Genomic DNA, 23,822 nt, shown 5'->3' on the forward strand with positions numbered 1-23,822 from the left:
TGAAAAGTTAAACTCCTTAAATATTGGTTAGATAAAAAATGTAACTCCTTAAATATAGGCGTTTCTTGACTTGAACTTTATAAATTCTGCATAATCCTTCTACCATTTTTGTGTCATGCCCTATGCAGAGATTGAGGATACAAGTGTGAATAAGAGACAGACATTCCCTGTTTTGGGGGAGGTTGGTGGGTTGAAGTGGGCTGAAGACTGAAAAGGGGAGGAGACTATAGGAGTGGAGACGTTAAGTGTGTATAAATTTACCCTGGAGATTTGCTTGTGAATGGGAGGAAAGAGGAGGAAGTGGTGGAAAGGGACCACAAAGAATCAAGAGAATTTTATTCTACCCCTGACCCCCAAGATCCTTGCAAGTTTTTAAGCATAGTTGAATGCTAATGGGAGGGTCCTCAGAGAGAAGATTTATTGAATGCTGGCTCTGGTTTGTATCCTATAGTAAACTTCATCAAGTTATAATCTGTCTTGCAGTTGCAGTTTCCTCATGTAAAAAGGATCTGTAAAATCTAATCTGCAAAAATATCTCTAAAACAGTGCTCTGAGTATTAAATTGCCTCTATATATCTAGTGCCTGGCACAGTATGTGGCTCATAATAGGGACCCAAAAATGATTTGTGAATGAATATGTTGAATGTTGTGCGGTTTTTTTGTTTTTTTTGTTTTTTTGTTTTTTTTTGAGACCAGAGTCTTGCTCTTGTCGCTCAGGCTGGAGTGCAATGGTGTGGTCTCGGGTACTGTAACCTCCGCCTCCCGGGTTCAAGCAGTTCTCCTGCCTCAGCCTCCTGAGTAGCTGGGATTACAGGTGCCCACCACCACGCCCAGCTAATTTTTGTATTTTTAGTAGAGACGGGATTTTGCCATGTTGGCCAAACTGGTCTCAAATTCCTGACCTCGTGATCCGCCTGTCCTGGCCTCCCAAAGTGCTGGAATTAGAGGCGTGAGCCACCATGCCTGGCCATGAATATGTTGAATGTTTAATGTAGGATTAGGTACTTGGTAATCTCAGTAGTTTTTTCCTGGGGGTTTGGCTGTGAATGGGAGGGAAAAAATGAGGAGGTGGTAGGAAGGGGGCATAAGGAATCAAGGGTAACTATAATTAGGTTAGGTCTCATTTGAGACACAGCACACCAGAAATATTAGGAGAAGCAGAGCGTAAACACAAGGAGATAGAAAAATAAAAAAATGTTTTATACCTTATGACCTGAGGATGTGCTATGCAGTGGGAGTAGTACGGTGGAAACTAAGACAGAGACAGACCTTGCTATCCTGAGAAAAGGGGATTATTTATTGAAGTAATCGCAAAGCATATGAAACTGGGAATGTTTGCAATTTTTATTTTTGTACAGTTTCTGCTTTGGAGTTGGAAGATTCTAGGTCTTAACAGAGACCTGCCATGGCATTCTACTGAGGTCATTTTTCACCCATGATTAATTATTGTTCAGGCTTTGGCTATTTTTTTTTTTTTTTTAACTGAAGGGAGGCAAAATCCGTCAAGTGAACACTGAACTTAGCTTTTTTGTTGTTGTTGTTGTTTTGAGACAGAGTTTTGCTCTTGTTGCCCAGGCCGGAGTACAATGGTGTGATGTCAGCTCACTGCAACCTCCACCTCCTGGGTTCCAGAGATTCTCCTGCCTCAGCCTCCTGGGTAGCTGGGATTACATACATGCGCTACCACGCCAGGCTAATTTTGTGTTTTTAGTAGAGACGGGGTTTCTCCATGTTGGTCAGGCTGGTCTCGAACTCCTGACCTCAGGTGATCTGCCCGCCTCGGCCTCCCAAAGTGCTGGGATTACAGGTGTGAGCCACTGCACCCTGCCCCTTAAAGCTTTTTTCAAAGTTGATGGCTAATAGAGTTATTCCCATACTGTGAAGGCATTAAACTGTTTCAAAGTCTGGAGAAAGAGGTGTATTACCCTCTCCTTGAGCATCCCTGATGATAGAGAATTCATTGTGATTCTTCCTGCATTTTTACTTATGTTCTCTTGCACTGATCTTGTCAAACATTTAAACTTTTTAACCCCTGTAATTACACTACCGAAAGTGCCTTCTCCTCACAACTCACTGTGGTACAGAAAAACAATGTTAGATAAAATTGCTTTGTGCCTTAGCATGAATCAAGGCAGTGGCATCTAACTGTACTTGTATTCTTCGTTGTGTACTAACAGTAAAAAACATAAACACACACACACACACATATATATGTATGTGTGTGTGTGTGTGTATATATATATGTGTATATATATATACACATATACCCCCAAACCTTATTTCACTTAAGAATTTTTTTTTTTTTTTGAGACGTAGTTTTGCCCTGTTGCCTAGGCTGGAGTGCAGTGGTGTGATCTTGGCTCACTGCAGTGTCCGCCTTCCAGGCTCAAGCAGTTCTCCTGCCTCAGCCTCCTGAGTATCTGGGATTATAGGCACGTGCCACCACGCCTGGCTAACTTTGTATTTTTAGTAGAGATAGGGGGTTTCACTATGTTGGCCAGGCTTGTCTTGAACTCCTGGCCTCAAGTGATTCACCTGCCTTGGCCTTCCAAAATGCTGGAATTACAGGCATGAGCCACTGTGCCAGCCAGGTTTTTAATATGTGTGATAAAGTAGAAATGGCATAAGGCACTTGTGCCATTGTTTGAGTTGCCAGCTGAACTAGCAGCTTTTTCATGGAACCCTATTTTTACTTGAAACAGCCACTGAGTTCTGTATAAGGCAGGTATTTTCTTGAAGTGACAATCTATGTTTTATATTTACCTTATTTACCTTTTTTTTTGTTTGTTTGTTTGTTCCTGTGAATTCAAGTTAGCATCTTGTGTCCGTTCTTCCTTCCATTTTTCTCTTTTCTTTTCTTCTTTTCTTTTGACAGGTTCTCTCTCTGTTGCTCAGGCTGGAGTGCAGTGGCACAATCACAGCTCACTGCAGTCTCGACCTCCTAGCCTCATATAGTCCTCTCACCCCAGACTCCTGAGTAGCTGGGACCACAGGCACATGCCACAATGCCTGGCTAATTTTTATTTTTTAATTTTTTTAGAGACATTCTCCCGGTGTTGCCCAGGCTACTCTTGAACTTGGAATCCTCCTGCCTCAGCCTCCCAAAGTGCTGGGATTACGGGCGTGAGCCACGCTGCACTTGGCCTTGTGTCATTTCTTTGAAACAGTTGAAACAGTTTTGCTCCTATACACTTCCTTTGTGCTATTATTGCCAAATATATTACATTTCTGTATATTATGGGTCTAACAATTATGTACATATTGTTTTGTATACTTGCTTTGGAGGGAATATGCATTTATGCTGTATTTTATAATTACTTTTGTTGGTGTTCTTTTGGGTGTGTGTGTGTGTTTGTGTACATACATGTATTTGAATTTCTTTCTGGGTTTATTGATTTCAGTCATAGTAGTATTCATTGTAAGATGTCTCTGCTAATAACAAATTCAGTTTTTGTTTATCTGGGAGTGTGTATTTCACCTTCATTTTTGAAAGATAGTTTTGCTGGATATAAGATTCTCTGGTGACAGCACCCATTCCCTGCAGCCTGCATACTTTGAATATGTCATCTCACTGCCTTCTGGCCTTTATTGTTTCTGATGAGAAGTCAACTGTTAATCTTATTGGGGTTTCCTTGTACGTGATATATTGTATTTCTCTTGTTGCTTTCAAGATTTTTTTTTTTTTTGCCTTTCAGCATTTTTACTATGATGTGGCTGGGTGTAGATCTCTTTGCATTTATCCTACTTGGAATTTGTTGAGCTGCTTGGATGTGTAGATAATATTTTTCAGCAAATTTGGGAAGGTACCAGTTATTTCTTTGGATATCTTTAAAATTTATTTCTTTCAAACTGAAACACTGTACCCATTAAACACTAACTCCCTGCTCCCCATTCTTCCTAGCAGTTGGTCGCCATTCTGTTTTCCATCTCTATGACTTTGAGTGTCTAGGTACCTCATATAAGTGGAATAATTGTCCATTTTGTCTGGCTTATTTCACTTAGCATAATGTCTTCAGGGTTCATCCGTGTTTTAGCATGTGACAGGGTTTCCCAGAATTTCTGTATTTTTAGGTATTGAAATTAGATATTTCTAATACTTAGGAACTTTTTGAAACTTTTTTCTTTAATTTTCCTGCTCATTTTATTTTTACTAAACTTTTATGTTATTTTTAGAATTATTGTCTATCTAGTTTTACATGTCACTGTATGTTTAATTAGTGAAAAATCTAATTTGGAAGAGTGAAACCAAGCACTGCTTTGTTACTTTTAAGAAAGTTGATGGTGGTATGCTTTGCTGTTTATGGAATGTCTAATACATAAGTTATAATGTAATTTCACAGTATTTAATTTTTTTTGTTTTTTTTGCCTTTAAGTACTCTTATAGTGTACTTTCCTTTTTTTTTTTTTTGAGACAAGAGTCTTGCTATGTTGCCCAGGCTGGAGTGCAGTGGTGTGGTCTTAGCTCACTGCAACCTCCACCTCCTGGGTTCAAATGATTCTCCTGCCTCAGCCTCCCCAGTAGCTGGGATCACAGGTGTGTACCACCACTCCCGGCTACTTTTTGTATTTTTTAGTAGAGACAGGGTTTCACCATGTTGACTAGGCTGGTCTTGAACTCCTGGCCTCAGGTGATCCGCCTCGGCCTCCCAAAGTGCTGGGATTACAGGCATGAGCCATTGCACCTGGCCTTATAGTATACTTTCTATTTGTGTATAATTTAATGAAATTGCTGGTTATCAATTTTTTTTTTTTTTTTTTTTAAACTCTCAGTCTGCATGTTTGCTCAGTTCAGTAGTGATTCCCTGTAAGGAGAAGGTCCTGACTGCCCTTCCTTTGAGTGTGAAAAGTATGAATAACACCTAGCTATCCCTTGAAGTCACTGGTTAGTGTGTCTTAACTGCATGTGGCATAATCAAGAGATTAAAATGTAATTCACTTTTATTCTTTAACTAAACCCAGTCTTGAGATTCAAGACATTATTTGCTCATGACCATGGCCTGCGAACCTCAACATAAAGCTGTTATTTTGATGACAGCTGCCTTGAATGTGTTATCTTGGAGTGTTTGCTGAGTCTTGGCCTCACTTAGAGTAGGCAATGAATGGATATTGAGAATTGTTATCATTTTGTTTTAAACTGCTTTGTTTGGAGAGTATTTATGATTTGAGGTACTTTTTATATTTTTCTTTGTCTTAAGGTTTTTAACAAATGAAAAACTTTAATATATAAAATATCCCACTGGTATAAAATAAGCTCTATAAGTAAGTCTTATATATGGTCTTTTATTCTCTAAACAGAGACTCTACAGGGGCAGGTAATTCACTGGTCCACAAGCGGTCTCCTTTACGTCGAAACCAAAAGACCCCAACATCCTTGACCAAGCTGTCTTTACAGGATGGACATAAAGCCAAAAAGCCAGCATGTAAATTTGAAGAGGGTCAGGATGTCCTAGCTAGATGGTCAGATGGCTTGTTTTATCTTGGCACTATCAAAAAGGCAAGTTACTTTAATGTATCTTTTGCTGTTTTTGCAGTAAGCATTTAATAATATAACTTCATGTTTTTAATTTTAAGAGATCACCGTTAAGTATTTCTCTGTATTGCAGATAAACATATTGAAACAGAGCTGCTTCATCATATTTGAAGACAGTTCTAAATCCTGGGTTCTCTGGAAGGACATTCAAACAGGCAGGTGCTACTATTTCTCTTGAACATGATTTAAATTAAAATTTGATTTTCTTCAACTTGTCATATTATGATGTTGTCTGTTGAATACAGTGTATTTAGGTAACTCAGTATTACTTCTGAGGAGAGGTTAAAAAATCAGCATAGTCTTTATTATAGTCCATAAGAAGAACAAGAATACTCTAGAGGACAGATACATCAGTAATTTATACCTGTAAGCTATATTAAGACCCTTCTAAGAACTTTGAAGAAAAATCTTTGGTAACTGATCTAATCTCAGTAACAGTTTGGTATTCAATTCAACTGTTACTTGCTTATATTTGTAGAAAGCAAGTGTTTATTGGGAGCATACTGTTTGTCAGATGATTTGGGAAATTAGGACATATAAAACTGATTTAGAATAATAGAAATATTCGTTAAGAGTGGTTTAAAATTACCATTTAGTTATGGGTTTTTTATGTTTAAATGGGAAAATGAGGCTATATTTGTGTGCCAGTAAAAATGTATACAAGTATGCCTTGGTTTGGTTATAGGTATGCTTCTTGTGATGATTTCTATTATTAGAAACTATGATTATTTTCATGCTTTTAGCATCTGCTAAATATAGATGTTTTTTCCAGGTACCTCTTTCATGCAAAGTACTTTTAAAAATTACCAATGTTTACTGAAAACCTGAGTATTTTAGCTGTCATTAAAGCCCTACTTTTAGTTTTCCTTTTGCTGGGTTAATAGGCCTATACTAAGACCTGTGTTTTCTGTATTCTCATAGAAAAGAGATAAATTTTCTCCCCAAAGGGTAGACACCTTGCCAAAGTATTTAACGATTGGGTTTTATATTTGAATACCAAGTTCAATTTTATGGTAGATTTCTGCTGTGTTTTAGTTCTTGACTTTACTCCTAATGTTTCTTAAAGAATAAAAAAGTTTTGGTAAAGGAATGGAAATGTTCTAATTACCATCTGTATAGTTGGTACTCAGGGCTTAGGTAGGGAACTAAGTAGCTTTTACTCTGGTAAAATGTTTTTCTAGAGAAACTTTTTATGGTTTCTGGACGGATTAGTTTAAAGGACTAAAATTACATTTTGAATCTGAAATTGAGGAGCCAGAGAAAAGTGTGACTCATAAGATTTAAAGGGATAGGAGATCTCCAACAGTACTAATATTGAGCAGATCTTACTACTTTGCACACAAAATTATTATTTTTTCATTATTTTGTAAACATAGGTCTCTCTGTAATAGCAGTGAAACATGTTATGCTGCTTTTTACTCCCCTTCCATTAGCTATGTATTTCTTTCAGCTTTGAAAGATGTTTTGGAGTTTCCTGTGTGGATTTAATGTAATAGGTCTGTCCATCCTTTTGTCCACTTCCTCCTTTCTGCTTCTCCTTTGCTTTTAAAAGTGGTAGAAAAGAAGAAAACCAGTGTTACCTAGAGATAGAAAGTTGTTGTGTGAGGGGTCCTTTCCTGTTCTACAAGTGCCGCACCCAGTATGTCAGTTTAATGTTCTGTGGTTGTTCTTTCTTCACTGGTTCCTTTTGCTGTTCCTGGAATTACAAAGGATTGCTCCTGGTCATTTAACTCTTAGCACCCTGATAGTAGCACATATGAAACTCGTAGTTGCTATAAAAATGAATAAATGAATCTGAAACCTGCATTATGGCATATTTCAGTGAGGAGTGGGTTTAGTAGTTTTCTTCCCTGTAAGAAACCTGCCAATAATACATTTCAAAACTTAATAAATTATATTTATCGAATGAGTTTCTTTTAAAAATTTTACATAAAAATATTAGTAGTCAACAGGGTAAAATATATCGTGTTATAACTGTTACATAAATGTAAGAGGGTTTTAAATCTTAGCATCAAATGCTATTTTGGTTTCTGTGAAATGATATACTCTTGCATTGCTGGTGGCAGTGTAAATTTCTATTTTGGTTGTTTAGCATTTGCATTAAGTGCAAAAATTTATAATTATCTAGTAGACTCATTTCTAGCAGTTTATTCATAAGAAATAATTCAAAAAATACTAGGTGAAAAATGTTTCCTGAGCTTTATTTTAACAACAACAATAAATTTGGTATTTCTAAGATGAAATGGCCAAGGCTTTCTAGTCAATTGGATTTAGAGTAAGGGAGACTATAGAAGATTACCAAGCTTTATAGGAAGGTTCTTGTAAACTTGATGGTAAAAAAATATATATATATATGTTTGATTACACAAGTAAAAGTTAATTCCCAGCTTCTTCGGGATTGTTTCTTGGGTCACTACCTCACTGCCCCCCTTTTCTGAGGAATTGCCTTCTCCCTCATTAGTCCAGGTAGTTACAGTGAGAGTCAGGTCAGGCACCTACCCTAGGGGGGCTGTCGTTCCCTTTCCAGGGAATTGTAAATTTTCACAGAGAGTTCCCAGGCTTAATCTGGTTGCTCTCCTGACCGGAACCATAAACCCAGAAGCTATGGGAGACCACCTTCGATGAAGTGTACCAAGAAGCAAACAGCTGGGCTCAGTGCCTTATGTCTGTAATCCCAGTGCTTTGGGAGGCAGAGGCAGGAGGATTGCTTGAGCCCAGGAATTTGAGACCAGCTTGGGCAACACAGGGAGATCGTGTCTCTACAAAAAAAAAAAAAAAAAAAAAAAAGGCACGGTGGCACACGCCCGTGGTTCCAGTTACTTGGGAGCCTGAGGTGGGGGCATTGCTTGGGCTCGGGAAGTCAAGGCTGCAGTGAGCTGTGACTGTGCCACTGCACTCCAGCCTGGATGACACAGCAAGACCCTATCTGAGGGGAAAAATAAAAGGAAGCAAACAAAGCAGGAGGATGAGAGACCAAAACAAACAAATAGCAGAAATACAAAAGACAGATTCCCCCTCTCCAAAAAAAGAAAAACAGTTGGTAACCTGTATGTCCGAGAGTAGAGTAATAATGAAGTAAATTGGGTTCTTTAGATGTAATACTATGCAGCTATTAGAACTTAACAATTTTGAAAACTAGCTGTGTGAAAAATGCTTTTCATAGAAGAAATATTAGGTTGTATTGATGAAGCATCTTGTAGTGGAGAGAGCATGGATTTTGGCACATCTGGGTTTGAATCCTAGTCTTGATGTTTTCTCAGGGTCTTTGGGTTAGTTACTTTGTCTGAGCCTCAGTTCTTCTCTGTAAATAGTATATTTATAAGTTAGTTGTAGGATTAAACAAAATATATCAAGAGCCTACACAATGTTTGGCCCATAGCACAAAATTGTAAGTTTCTATTGTTGTTATGTACATAAAGTGTGTGTTGTGAATTTGACTCTATTGAAACAGATAAGATGAGAATACTGGAAATGATAATGTGTTAGGGTGGTAAATTGTATTATAAATTTTGTGTGTGTTTTTTTTAGAATAAAAATATCTAAGGAAGAAATAAATTACTTGTTCTGCTAAAAAAAAATGATTAATTGTAGGACCCCCAAATTTTGTTGCAATGGTATTTTGTTAGGGTACATTATTGGATACCATATTTTCAGATTTCAGAAGCTGGAGATTAAATAATTACTGTTCAACCTGTTTAATAAATTAGTAAGTAAAAGGAAATGCTCTGAATTCAGAGAGAAAGAGGTAGTTTACATATCTTTCTTTCTTTTTTTCTTTAATTTCATGATATTAGTGGTGTAGGATAAGTGAATGTATGTACATGAATAGATAAGTGTTCTATAAAGTAGCTCTAGTGTTCACAAACCTCCTCTACCTGCTGTCGCCCATCCCTCATCTCCACCTTCACCTTTAAGAGTGGGAATATGAGAAATGAGTAATAAGGGAAGATGCTTGAGAGCAGTTTAAATTATGCCTTCTGCCAAAAAGCAGATTAAATTATGAAAGTAGACAGGCATGTTAAGTTAAAGGTAGAAAGAATACAGAGAACAGAGAGATACCATTTTGTGTACTTTGTCTTGTGAAGCATTATAATATACTTAGCAAACATTGTCCGTATGTGTTGCCTATTGAGTCATAAAAGTGGTTTTGTTATATGGAATTTTTTATGTCTCTTGTTAAATGTGTTTTAAATATTTTAGGAGCCACTGGAAGTGGGGAAATGGTCTGTACAATATGTCAAGAAGAGTATTCAGAAGCTCCCAATGAAATGGTTATATGTGACAAGTGTGGCCAAGGTAACATGATTTCTTTTAATCTTGTGGAAAAGCTGTTACATACTGAATGCCTATGTTGAAGATTAATGACTAAAAATACTTTACATTGATAATTTGAAATTATTATCCTGTTTATTAATTACATTAACGTAGGAAATACTACTAAAATGCATCTTGAAATTGTGTTGAAAGTATTAATGAAATAGAATTTGCTTTATGCTTTTTTTGATATTAAGGATATCATCAGTTGTGTCACACACCTCATATTGATTCCAGTGTGATTGATTCAGATGAAAAATGGCTCTGTCGGCAGTGTGTTTTTGCAACAACAACAAAGGTATATTTTAAGTGTTTTGGGCTAAAGCCCTGATGGAATCTGTAAGACATTATCAACATAATGATTGTGTACACTGAAAGTTTGAATGAAATGAGCAATGAATGCTGGGTAGAAAAAGGTGCTATTTATTTGACTAATGATGCTTAAGTGACTTTTTAATGATGCTTTCACTTACTTGATGATAGTAATATGGGAATTGGTGCAGTAATTTGAAAGAAGAAAAGAAAAATAGAGGTTATTATTAATCAGACAGTTTGTGATATGGTAAAAGTTTGGAAAGGAAATTTCTTCAGAAGTGTCAGAGTCATTTTTAAAGTATAGAATTGTGTTTAAAATTTTAGCCTTCACTCTTTCACATTTTTTTTCCTCTAATGTAGAGGGGTGGTGCGCTTAAGAAAGGACCAAATGCCAAAGCATTGCAAGTCATGAAGCAGACATTACCCTATAGTGTGGCAGACCTTGAATGGGATGCAGGTCATAAAACCAATGTCCAGCAGTGTTACTGCTATTGTGGAGGCCCTGGAGAGTAAGTAAATACAGTTATGTAATTCCCTTTAATTTTTATTTGCTTGCCTTATCTATTTTTCTTGATCATGTTGTGTGAGTGATGATGAATTGCAACTGCATGAACACATCAGTGAAGAAAACAAGGGGGAAAATCTTATTATTTTCGTAAAAAAATAATTTTTTGTCTAGTTTTTTCTCATATCCACACATTAAAAAATATGTGTATAAGTCTTATATTCTGGAAATTTAAAGTGAATTATAAATATTGTCATAAAGTTAACTATTGAGGGAAAACATTTACTGCAGGGGTCCAGTATCAGTAGTTTCATTGAATGTCATATTTAATGTGATTGACCATTTAGAAAATGGTATATTTAATATTATAATTTGAATGGAAGAGTAAAAGACAAGTTTTTTTAAACGTAAAATCAACACGGAATTGTTTCACAGACAGATTACTGCTTTCTTCTACGTATTTTCATTTCTTTCTTAAAGCGATAGGGCACAGATTGTAGTATGCAGTGACATGATCATAGTTCACTGCAGCATTGAACTTTTGGGCTCAAGTGATCCTCCTGCCTCAGCCTTCCAAGTAGCTAGGACCACAGACATGTGCCACTACACCTGGCTAATTTTAAAAGGTATTTTTTTTTGTAAAGGCAGGTTCTTGCTATGTTGCCCAGGCTGTTCTTGAACTCCTGGCCTCAAATAGTCCTCCTACCTTGGCCTCCCAAAGCTGGCTGGAATTACAGGCCTGAGCCACCCTGGCCTGGAGTAGCACTTTTATTTTCTTCCAGAACTTTTTCTTTGCATATATAACTTGACCAAATGTTTGGTGCATGAGGCCTAGCTTTTAGCCTATTTTGGCTTTTGACATACCTTCCTAATGTTTGATTTAAATTTAGGGACTTGTGACTCTTCCTTTCATTTGAACACTTAGAGGCCATTGTAAGATTTTTTTTTTTTTTTTTGAGACAGGTTCTTGCTCTGTTACCTAGGCTGGAGTGCAGTGGCATGGTTATAACTCACTTCAGCATTGAACTGGGCTCAAGCAATCCTTCCATCTCAGCCTCCTGAGTAGGTGAGACCATAGGCATGTACCACCACACCCAGCTAGTTTTAAAATTTTTTTGTGGAAATGGAGTCTTGCTATTTGTCCATGTTGGTCTCCAACTCCTGGCCTCAAGTGATTCTCCCACCTTGGCCTCCCAAAGTGCTGGAATTACAAGCATGATCACCACGCCTGGCTCCCACTGTAAGATTATTAATTAGCCTAATTGCAATATTGTTGTGTCTCAAGTTATAGGAAAGCTTGAGGAGAGGGAGAAGGATGGGTACTGGCTGGTTGGTAGTAGTCAGAACACATACAACGTTCAGTGATTAAGTTTGCCATCTTATGTGGGCACATTTTTTGGTGGCCCAAAATAGTTATAGTAATAACATCAAAGACCATTGATCACCATGCAAGATACAATATTAACAGTAATGAAAAAGTTTGAAATATTATGGGAATTTCCAAAATGTGACACAGAGACGTACGGTGAGCACATGAACCTAGAAAAATAGTGCTGATAGACTGAATCAAGGTATACCTCTGTTTGGAAATGGTGCCTTTTATTATTTTCAAATAAAGATAACCGTATCAAAACCACATACTAGCTGGGTGTGGTGGTGTGTAGCTGTACTGCCAGGTACTTGGGAGGCTGAGGTAGGAGGATCCTTTGAACTCTGAAGTCTAGCTTGGTCAATGTAGCAATGTAGCCCTATCTCTTAAACCCAAAATCCATGTGCTAACTGAAAAGAGAAGATACATTTCTTAGATGAAGATTCAATTTTAGCATCTTTAGCTTTCTCAAACAGATCTGTAGACCATACCCTGAAATACAGCTAAACCTGTCAAAAAGCCTTTTTACCTGGTAGAGTCTTAGGTTAGATTTATATTAATGTTAAGCAGGTTTATTAAATTGTTATATTCTTTTTATTATATTGACAAGAATAATAGAGACACAGTAAAGATATAAAGTGGGATGTTTATAATCTGAAAGCTGCCTAAGGCAATTTGATATTTGGGGCAAACAACGATACCTCTGAATCTGACCCCTCCTGGGGTTTAGAGAATTGATGTGAAAAAAATCCAAGAGGCCTGGCATGGTGGCTCTCGCATGTGATCCCAGCACTCTGGGAGGCCGAGGACAGGCCTGGGCCTGGGAATTGGAGACCAGCTTGGGCAACATAGGGAGACACCAGTTTTACTTAAAAAAAAAAATTTTTTTTGCCGAGCTTGGTGTTGCATGCCTGTGGTCCTAGCTACTTGGGAGGCTGAGGTGGGAGGGTCACTTGAACCTGGGAGGTTGTGGCTGCATGAGCCATGGTCATGATGCTGTACTCCAGCCTGGACAACATAACAATACTTGCCTCTTAAAAATAAATAGCCTAGGCTTGATTTTAACAGAGCTCATTTAACTATTGTAGGAGCCAGGCATTTTTGACTAGTAGTAGTAGGTGTATCTTTCAAGAGCTTATAAAATTTCGTGAATAAAAGAGAGGAGAGGGATGAAATAGCTGATAGTATAAGCCTTTTTGGGAAAGGAAATATTTACAGTAAGTATAGTAGAAATGTGATACTTTAATTAGAACAGTATTGTGGATTAGGCCACTTTTTTTTTTTTTTTAAGAAATGAAACTTTCCCTTAAAACAGGAATTTTAATGTTAACTTTTTTTTTTTTTTTTAATAGCTGGTATTTAAAGATGCTACAGTGCTGCAAATGTAAGCAGTGGTTTCATGAGGCTTGTGTGCAATGCCTTCAAAAGCCAATGCTATTTGGAGACAGGTGAGAAGGGCATTTGAACTTTACTAGCTGATTTTTGTCACTTTTTAATTGTGGTTATATTTGCGATTTCAGATTTCCTAAAGATAGTTTCAATAGTGATTTGGAAAGGGGTTGTCTCAGAAGGAAAATATTGAATAATATACTTAAAATATACATAATTTTTGTGCTTTTGGATTTTATTCCAGAAAGCTTGTAAGTATTGTCAGTGATTACATTTGTTCCTATTGACCCACAGTACTCTAAAGTATTCTTGTTGGTACCTTCCTTTAAAGAACCTCAAAGGGATCGTATTAGAATTGGAAAAGACCACAGGGCCTTGTTAAAGACACAACTATACTTTAGATATAAAAAGTTTGTAAAAGCAGACTTAATGTACTTTCTATATTAGAAGAATGCAAAGTAGCACAGTGAGCTCCAGGAACAAAAAGCTAGACCACTAAGTTTGACATCTGAAAACCTGGTTTTAAATCTTGGCTTTTACCACTTAATTGTCTTTCTGACCTTAGGGAAGTTCACTTGCCCCTTTGGGGCTTATTACGTTATTTTGAGCATTGAATTAAACGATGTATATGGGGGCAGCCATCACAATTCCTGGCACACACAAGCGATCGATTAGTAAACTATGAGTATGTGTGAGTCTGTGTGTGACCTTTGAAGGTCTTCAGTGGTTAAAAAAAAAAAGATCCTTTCTCTTCACAGATGAACTGTTTCATTATTTGTTATTGGAAAAGAACTTCCCTCAATCACAGAAAGCATTGTAATTTAAATTATATTTTGTTTTGAGTATCAGTCTTTATATCAGCTGTAGGTTATTCACTTGGTGAATATTAGCTGTAATAGTTTTATCTCTGATTACTCAGTATAAAACTTTTTCTTTTTCTTTTTTTTCCCCTTAGATTTTATACATTTATATGCTCTGTCTGCAGTTCTGGACCAGAATACCTCAAACGTCTACCATTACAGTGGTAAGTGTGGATGTTTCTGTTCAAAAAAAAAAAAAAAGCCATTTTCTTAAACCTACAAGTTGAAACTTTCTATATACATTTACTTGGCTTAAGTAAAAATAGGTTATTTATGCTTGACTTTATTTCTTTTATTTATCCTCATGCCTGATGGCATCTTCACTAAGTAACATCCACTTGTATTGCTAAATTAATAAGGCTGTTCAGTGTTGAATGTCATAAATGAAACTTTCAGGTATCCTTTAGACCTTCTAAATTCTTAGTCATATTTCTAGTTCTTTTGAACCTTCAGAACAGCATATAGTAGAAGAGAGATAGGTATAACAAATATGCTAATTTCTGCTTCAGTGTAGTAATTCTTGTGTATTGGAAGTGTGATGAATTTTAGAGGTTTACTAATAAAATGCTTACAGTAAGTACTTACAGATCTTTGTTGTATTTTACATATTTTAGCAACAGATAGGATTTAACCCATGAATCAGATAGTTTGGTTAAGTATGGTTTTCTGTAGCTTATATCCGGAAGTGAAAACACAAAAATCTTGATTGTAAGTTATATTTTTTTAAAGCCAGATCCTCTTTGAATACACTTTCAGAAGTAATTTGTGGCCGGGCGCGGTGACTCTTGCCTCTAATCCCAGCACTTTGGGAGGCCGAGGTGGGTGGATCTCCTGAGGTCTAGAGTTTAAGACCAACCTGGCCAACATGATGAAACCCCATCTCTACTACAAATACAAAAAATTAGCCTAGCATGGTGGTGGGCGCCTGTGATCCCAGCTACTCGGGAGGCTGAGGGAGGCTGAGGCAGGAGAATCACTTGAACCTGCGGGGCGGAAGTTGCAGTGAGCCGAGGTTGTGCCATTGTACTCCACCCTGGGCAATGAGCAAAACTCCGTCTCAAAAGAAAAAAAAGAAGTAATTCTATATTTTCTAGTTTATAGTTGCTATTCAGGATAAGTGAATATTTAGTCACTATTTTCTAGTTATTTTTATATGTAGTGATTTATTGTATTGTGAATATAACTATCCATCTAAATCTCTTTGCATTTTAATTACTGTTTTATAAAGAAACTGTGATTTCTTAACAGTAACTGAAAACATTGTTTTGTGTATTTGATTATTTTTGGATTCCAGGGTAGACATAGCACACCTATGCCTTTACAACCTAAGTGTTATTCATAAGAAGAAATACTTTGATTCTGAACTTGAGCTTATGACATACATTAATGAAAACTGGGATAGATTGCACCCTGGAGAGGTAGGTGGTCTGAGAACTAACTTCAGTAGCTACTTGATGTCTTTTTTTGTTTTGTTTTGTTTTTCAAAAAACAACTAAGACACGTGTATAAGTCAGACAACTAAAATAGAATTTTATTTTTAGTTCTGTGTACAAATAAGTTTGGTATGGATATCAGGACCAGCCTTCTCATCCTCCTGTGTGTTTGTTGCCTGTTGACTCTGGAAATTTGTAGAAGGAGGAGGTATATTATTTGATTCTTCCATTTTCTGAAGTGAAAATCATTGTAGTTACAGAGAGAAGGGAGGGAGAAATCTTTAGTATTGGGTATCTTACTCATAGTTTGACCTCCTTTTCTTCTAAGTTTTCTATAAACTTAGAGATGTAACCAACATTCTTCCTTCCTCTCTTGTTGGTACTCCTTTATGTATTTCTGACTTGTAGGAATGGTGGGATCTAATAATATTGTTAGAAAAATGAGTTTGTAGAGTGAAGCTGCCTGAATAGAAGATTATCCCCTCTCGTTCTGACATCTCATTTTGCTTCTCATTTTTGAAGTATAACTACCTATGCTGTTTTACAGTCTTTTTTTTAAAGGAATTTAAAAGTAATGTGTGTTCATTAAAGAAAATTTTGAAACTAATGAATAGCAGAAAGAGAAGAGTAACTGGAATAAGTTTAATAGGGACCTTATTTTTAGCATTTATTTAGAATTACCAAAGTACATATATTAACTACTTTTAGTTAAAACTAAAAAAATTGTTTTATAATATATGGAGTTTATATGTATATCTTAGTCATGCTTTTTTTAGGTAAAAATTTTGCAAACTGATTTGAAGTTTAGGAAGAATTTCTTGATTTGTGAAGGACATCCTATTTCATATCAAATAGGATATCAAAGGGCTTTTTCGGGGTTTATGGAATATCGGGGAGAACATAATGCATGATTTAGTTTGTAGTTTTAAAATCTAGGATGTTATTGAAATTTAGTTGATGAATTTTTGAATTCATCATTTGAGTTTTGAATGTTAGATATTGGATTATCATACAAATTTTTGTTAAGTTTTTGGTTAAATACCTTTTTTTAGATGAAGTTTGAAAGAGAGTGATGTGTACATTTGATAATTTTTTTTTTTTTTTTAAGATGGAGTCTTGCTCTGTCGCCCAGGCTGGAGTGTAATGGCGCGATCTTGGCTCACTGCAACCTCCACCTCCCAGGCTCAAACCATTCTCCTGCCTTAGCCTCCCGAGTAGCTGGGATTACAGGCGCCTGCCACCACGCCTGGCTAATTTTTGTATTTTTAATAGAGATGGGGTTTTGCCATGTTGGCCAGGCTGGTCTTGAACTCCTGACCTTAAGTGATCCGCCCACCTTGACCTCCCAAAGTGCTGAGATTACAAGCATGAGCCGCTGTGCTTATTTCAAAGTCTGTCATTTTTAATTAAAATTTAAGTTTTTAGTGTTTAGATTTTATTCGAGAGGCTGGAAATATAAGAAAATGAAAATCACATTTAGTATATTTTTCAAGAAAAAAGTTCAGTTTATCAGTTTCAGGTGTCCTAGCTCCAACTGAACTTCTGAAACATACTAGAAAAAATTTGCTTCAGCAATAATACATGTTTTATTTCTGTGGCCTATGAGGTAATGTCTTAGAAAAAAAGAAAAAGTTTTACTTTTTAAGATTATTTCCACTTTTTGAGCCATAAAATTTATTGTTAGAACAAGAGACTAATAATTTCTTATGGTTTCTTTCTCTGAATTAAAATAAGAAAATATTCAGACTTCTTAGATGAGACGTCTCATGCATAGACTTTGGTAATTGACAGATTGAAGTTTAGGTTTCTAATTTTCTGTATTCTTTTATATTTTTATACTGTAATTGTAATTGGATTTTAGGGTGAGTTTTTAGTAATAAATAGACGATACAGTTTATGCTAGTCTATCATGTTTATTCAGTGTTTTTCATTTAGTTTACTTTCAAATGTATGTAGTGATTGATACAAAGATAACATACATAATGGGTCATTCCAAATTGTTTGAATAGAAAATTTTTGATAAACTGAAAATGAATTACAAATTGAATTTTGTCAGTAATCCAAATTTGGGTTAACAAAAATTTCCTTTTGTTTATATTCTTATTCCGAATCTTATAAAATGCCATTAATTATTTTCAAAACATGGGAAGGTAGTGTATGCTAAATATAATGTTTATAATTGAATGCCTTAGTCATTTTGAACATCAGCTCTTTCTTTCTTTCTTTTTTTTTTTTTTTTTTTTTTTTTAGGGGGGGGGGCCGGAGAGTCTCTCTCTCTCTTTCTTTTTTTTTTTTTTAAAGAGACACTTGCTCAGACTGGAGTTCAGTGGTGCAGTCATACATAGCTCACTGAAGTCTTGAACTCCTGAGGTCAAGTTATCTTCCTGCCTCAGCCATTCTTGTTATACATAATATAGGATAAAGCACCTGCTCTAGAAATTTTTCTTCACAAATGAAACAAAACAGAGAACAAAGGTTGTGATTTTAGTTTATCTAAAATGTGGAGTTTCCTTCCTCTTGCCACCAGATCAAAGAAAAAAATTTTGTGGTGATATAAGTTGATTGAGATTTTTTATGGCATTTTGTGTAGGAATATATATTGCACAACTAGGCAGTTACCTACATTTATTATTCCTGAACTTTGAATTATAATTAATTTTACATATGATGAGGCTGGCTAAACTTTAATGGTATTTTTTATTTTGGAAACCTAGTAAATACATATTTACATTTGTAATTACTTGCTGTAATCTTATATTGAATCAGTTGTATTCTGTTTCATGTATTGTGTCCCCCGCCCCCTTTTTTTTTTTTAATAAAGGAAGCACTGTGACTGTTTTTATTTTAAAGACTTTTTTTTAGAGCAGATTTAGGTTGTCCCCTTCTGCCACACATGCATTGCCTCCCCCATTGTCAACATCCCTCCACCATAGTGGTAGATTAGTTATAATTGATGAAGCTACATCAGTACGTCATTATCATCCAAAGCTGTGACTTCTTTTAGTAATAAAAAGAAGTTTCAAAAATATTACACTTTTGGAGATAAATCCTTTCATACTGAAAAGGCAAAACGTAACAGTCATATATCATATTTTTTCTAAGTTGAATATGGTATAGGATTGTTATGAAGAGAAGATAAAACTTTTGAATCATTTTAGAAGATAATGGTATTACACTGTTTCCTTATGTAGTTTTTGTACTTCTTTTGGCTTGGTACCTAATGATTATCATATAGATTGAGTGTAGCTGTTTGAAGTACTACTATGTTTTGGATCATTTTCTTTGAGATAGTAAAAATACTTAACATTTGAATCCATGATAAACTTTCTTAAGGTTTTTATATAAAATGAAGTCTCATGTGTTGTATCAGATTGTTTTGGGGAGTTTAAAATGAGATATTAGTACTTTTTGTAATCTGCTTATTGTCATTTGTCTTTGATTCTTGAAGTTATTTGAAATCCTAGTTCTGTAATAACCGCTTTTCTGTGGTCTTAAATTTTAGAAAACCTGACGTTGATAGCAGAATAATGTATCGAGTGCTACTTCACTTTTGAGGGAGGTAGGGAGAAAAGCAAAGATGAAATTCAAGAAATACTGTGGTAGAAATGATACTAGAGGAAACTATATAATAGAGGTGGAATGATATCTACAAGTGGAAATTGTAAGAAATCTGAACAACAATACTTTGGGGCTTAGAGTTGTTATAATTAGCATGTAGTATGGTGGTTAGCAACAAATTACCTAAGCTGTTGGGATACTTAAGCCCAGGTGGCTTGGAACTTAATACTGGTAATTGAAAGGAAGAGTTATACTATAAGTATTAGTGTGAGATTAGTATCTGGAGAGGAGGGAGCAAAAAACAACAAGTTATTCTTTTTGGAGATTTATATAATAAACCTCATGGTCAGATGGAAGGCATAGAATATGATGCTCTTCTAATGTAGATTATCTGATTTACACTATAATGGTTGTACTTTTAGGTTGCAAAATGCTGAAAGGGGGAAGTCTTTGGCACTTTTATGGTAGCTAAAATATGCAGTTATTTGCAGAGTCGTCGTGGAGTGCTGAAGGAACTTAATAGATAAAATTTCTGAGAAACAGTAGGGAGTAAATACCAAAAGAAAGTAGAGTTCATTGTGATTGTCAAAATGTAAAAAAAGAGTGGGTTTTAGAAATTAGGAAGTTAATTTTGCTGTTGACTCAGCAAAATTGTAGAGCAGATTTTTCGGATATATGGTTTGTGAAGATTTAAAAGGCATAGGAAAATCTCTTATTAGAATAAGTCATGTATACACGTATACCCTTGATTTCTTTTTTGATATGATTAGCAACACTGGTTTGTCAGTGTTTTTTTTTTTTTTTTTATGGTTAGCAAGCGCTGGTTTGGGCATGATATAGACGTAGTATAACTTGAGTTCAGATGAGATATTAAAATGTGAACTGGTTAAAGTGAAAATTAAATGGATTTGTAACTAATGGAAAAACAGTGACAAAGACGGTGCTTTGGAAACATTCTTGAGGGAGACTCTAATGGAGGACCATAGGGGATTCTGTCTTTGTCTCTACCTTCAATTCTAGAAGGATGACAGAATCAAGAGAAAAGATCTGGAACATTGAGCTGAAAACAAGATCAATTAACAGCAGTTATAAAATTCTGCTTTAGCCATAAACACAAACAGTCCATGGTTATGATAGGGGATACTCAGTTTGATAGCAGTTCATCTGATACGATTTCACAGTTGGTGTGGGGAGGAGGGACCAGGAAGAAGACAGTCAGAAGCTTAATATGAAGTAACCATGTGATGTAGCTATTAAACATTTTAACCTAATCTTATAGACATGGTAGTTGCATTCAGATATATGAAGCGTTGTCTTGTAAAAGAGGGAATGGAAGAGCTCTGGGGAGGAAGATTTTTGCCCACTTATGGAATGGGCTTTTTTAGTTGGTGCCTTATCAGCTCTTATCAATGGCAGTAATTAAGCCATGGTTGAATAAATATCTGTACTGTAAAAGAGACTGCAATATTGGTGGAAGGCTGAATTGCATCTAGGGTCTCATTCAAGCTCTAAAGTCTGATTATATTATTCCTTCTTTAAAACAGAAATTCTCTTTCATTAGACACTTCAGAAATTACCGCAGGAGGTAGTGGTTTGATATAGAGGAATGAGTACCTAACTCCTATTTCACATGTTTTTTTTTTTTTTTTAGCACTCAGCAGATTGGCACAGAGTGGGCTCTCAGTGAGTGTAGAATGAATGAACTTATCACTTGAGTTCAGGTTCTAGCTCTCTCACCAACTAGACAGTGAATTTGAGCAGTTTTAACCTTTATATTTGTTAACTCGTGTAAAATAGAGTCGGAGTAGATGACTTACAAGTTTTTTCTAGCTCCAGCATTCTATTTGGCAGATTTGTTTTCTCTCTCACTTAAAGCAGTTCTGAGGCTTGAGAGTTTCAAGTGGTAAAGAACATACTGGCTGTAATTTTGAAAATCAACTGTGATATTTTGGAAGCAGCTTTTTTTTTTAAGGTCTTTGTAGCATTAATTCAGGATGGTCCTTTTGTGATTTAGATTCGTTTGCTAATATGCCCTAGTCAAGAAGAGGCAGAAAGGTCTCTGAGAAAAAGCCCTATTGGAACAAAATAGAGTTTTTTTCTAGAATTAAATGTTTAGGTTTTAAAATGGTTTGTTATGATGAAAAATTATTGAGCCATTTAGAGCTGGCTAAAGTCTATAATTGTTATGAAAATAAGGTCTCTCAATTTTACAGTATTCTAAAAAATTATAGAGATTATCGGTTTATGCTAGTGCTAGAGGTACTGGAATATGGTATGTTTCTCATTACTTTTTGTACTCCTTCCTATTGATATCTGTTAGGAACTTTTATAGTAAATATTAAAATAATTCTAATGTATCATTTCCCTAGGTTAAAGAATTTTTGAAAAATTTAATAACTAATACAATCCCATGTTTATGGTATTTTACAGTTTGTAGTTCCTTCATAAACATATCACTGGATTAATATAATGAGCAAGTAATTAGTGTAGGATTTATAGTTCCTTTTTTATAAGTGAGAAAATAAGCCTTGAGAGGTTAAATGGTCCTAGGTCACATAATTAGTCAGTGAGGACTTGGAATTAGAACTTAGATCTTCTGACTACCAATCAGTACACTTTTCCTCTGCATCACATTGCCTCTATCTAGCACCTGTATATTACTAATTGATGAAATTGTAGTGCGTTAAATTGTTTCTTGATACTTCACAGCTGGCAGACACACCAAAATCTGAAAGATATGAGCATGTTCTGGAGGCATTAAATGATTACAAGACCATGTAAGTTGATTTATTTTATGTATCCCTATGAGGGAGACATTTAGTAAGTATAAGGAATAATGGCATTGTTTAAGAATTGTGGGATTGGTGTATAGAAGAAGTACATACCATTTTAAACTTTTTAATGTCTTATTCTATTTTAGATAGATTAAAGCAGTGATTCTCAAGGATTGGAGGAGGGAGGAGTAATCCTTCTCCTGGGAATGATGGGTGGGAGGCATACCGGTATCTCTGGGAGAATTTAGCCTATCCCATTGAAAAAGCATATTCAGTAATAACTTCCTTCTATAATGTAATCTACTGAAAGTGAAATAAAATCTTGTTAGCTGGTGGGAATATTCAAAAGATAGGAGAGAATATTGTAGGGAATATGGGGTTTTAAAAAGATTGAGATCTATGGTTATAGTTAACACCATTAGTTACAGAAAAGTAATGTTTCTAGCTGAGTGGTCTAAATAATTAAGTGATATTATTTGATATGTTCTCATACAGATACACAGATCTTCCCCCCCATTTTTACTTTTTTTTTAACTCACCACTATACTAACAAGGATTCCCTTTTTAAAAACAATATATCTACATTTCTTAGAAACATTTTTAAATGCAACAGAAATTTTATAAATGTATGTATTGACTCCAATAAAGTGTTATAAAATTTTTGTTTGCAATAAGTTGGTGTTTTGAATTTGGTAGTATTTCCTCATTAAATAATGTAATTACTAGTGGCTGGATCTTTAGACCAGCTCAAAAAGTCATGAGGTACCTGATATGACCTTGAAGTATAATAAACAGGAAAAAAGACTGTAATAAAGTCATGAGGTACCTGAGTAATTACTGTGCTGGTAAAAATATTTCATGGGACAGTGAATTCTGAATTTCAACTTAGGGTACCAGAAATATATCTGTTCCTGTTGTGGTGGTAATGAGGGATCCCCTTTCTTAAACCTGCAAAAAAGTAGAACATTCTGGTTGGGCGTGGTGGCTCACACCTGTAATCCCAGCACTTGGGAAGCCGAGGCGGGCGGATCACCTGAGGTCAGGAGATCGAGACCAGCCTGGCCAACATAGTGAAACCCCGTCTCTACTAAAAATACAAAAATAGCCAGGCGTGGTGGTGCGCGCCTGTATTCCTAGCTACTTAGGAGGCTGAAGCAGGAGAATAGCTTGAACCTGGGAGGTGAAAGTTGTAGTGAGCCGAATTGTGCCATTGCACTCCAGCCTGGGTGACAGGCGAGACTGTCTCAAAAAAAAAAAAAAAAAGAGGGGGAGAACATTCTAAACAACTGATGGAAGTTCTTGTGGCCAGGCAAGTTTCAGTAGAGCTGAGGTAGATGGAGGTGCTTGGGAATAAGGACCATAGAGACTGAAAGAAAGGTCTAAGGATCATATTTTTCAGAGGCCCAAGTCCATATTGCTCTGAAATAACCCTTCTTTGCCCCGGGTTATTTCCGTTTCCATATCTGGCACTCTAGATACTCCTTTTATTTTCTGGGCCTCTAGGATTTATCTCCTACTTTCTTTTCCAGTGCTGTCACCTATTACTGCTAAGGTTTTTCTCCTTATAAATCCACTCTGAGATGAAATTCTTTTTTTTCCCTAAATCGCTTTTGAGATATTTCTCACAGATGACACTAAATATGGGAAAGCATATTGGGACCAAAAAATACCATTCTTTGTTCTTCTTTCTTCCTTTAAAAAGTTAGTTGCCATGTTTAAAAAGAAAAGTGGACATGTACTCTTCTCCTTTCTGGTCCTATCCCTTCCTCCCCATC

At 35.8% G+C, this 23,822-nt stretch overlaps 1 protein-coding gene across 4 annotated transcripts in view; it reads left to right on the forward strand.

Annotated features, from left to right (window-relative positions):
• The window catches only part of MTF2 (metal response element binding transcription factor 2), a 59,198-nt gene that overhangs the window by 25,571 nt on the left and 9,805 nt on the right, over window positions 1-23,822 (forward strand). For 2 of the 4 annotated variants that reach the window (XM_025355103.1, XM_025355104.1), the window contains exons 2-10: window positions 5,296-5,494; window positions 5,604-5,685; window positions 9,731-9,826; window positions 10,042-10,142; window positions 10,520-10,668; window positions 13,386-13,481; window positions 14,378-14,446; window positions 15,577-15,700; window positions 21,983-22,050. In XM_025355103.1, the coding sequence (XP_025210888.1) occupies window positions 5,296-5,494; window positions 5,604-5,685; window positions 9,731-9,826; window positions 10,042-10,142; window positions 10,520-10,668; window positions 13,386-13,481; window positions 14,378-14,446; window positions 15,577-15,700; window positions 21,983-22,050 (984 nt within the window). The remainder of the gene's footprint in view (window positions 1-5,295; window positions 5,495-5,603; window positions 5,686-9,730; window positions 9,827-10,041; window positions 10,143-10,519; window positions 10,669-13,385; window positions 13,482-14,377; window positions 14,447-15,576; window positions 15,701-21,982; window positions 22,051-23,822) is intronic. The other 2 variants (XM_025355105.1, XM_025355106.1) reach the window with 2 other exon arrangements.

Source organism: Theropithecus gelada, chromosome 1 (assembly GCF_003255815.1).
Source record: "Theropithecus gelada isolate Dixy chromosome 1, Tgel_1.0, whole genome shotgun sequence".
Classification (NCBI taxonomy): domain Eukaryota; kingdom Metazoa; phylum Chordata; class Mammalia; order Primates; family Cercopithecidae; genus Theropithecus; species Theropithecus gelada.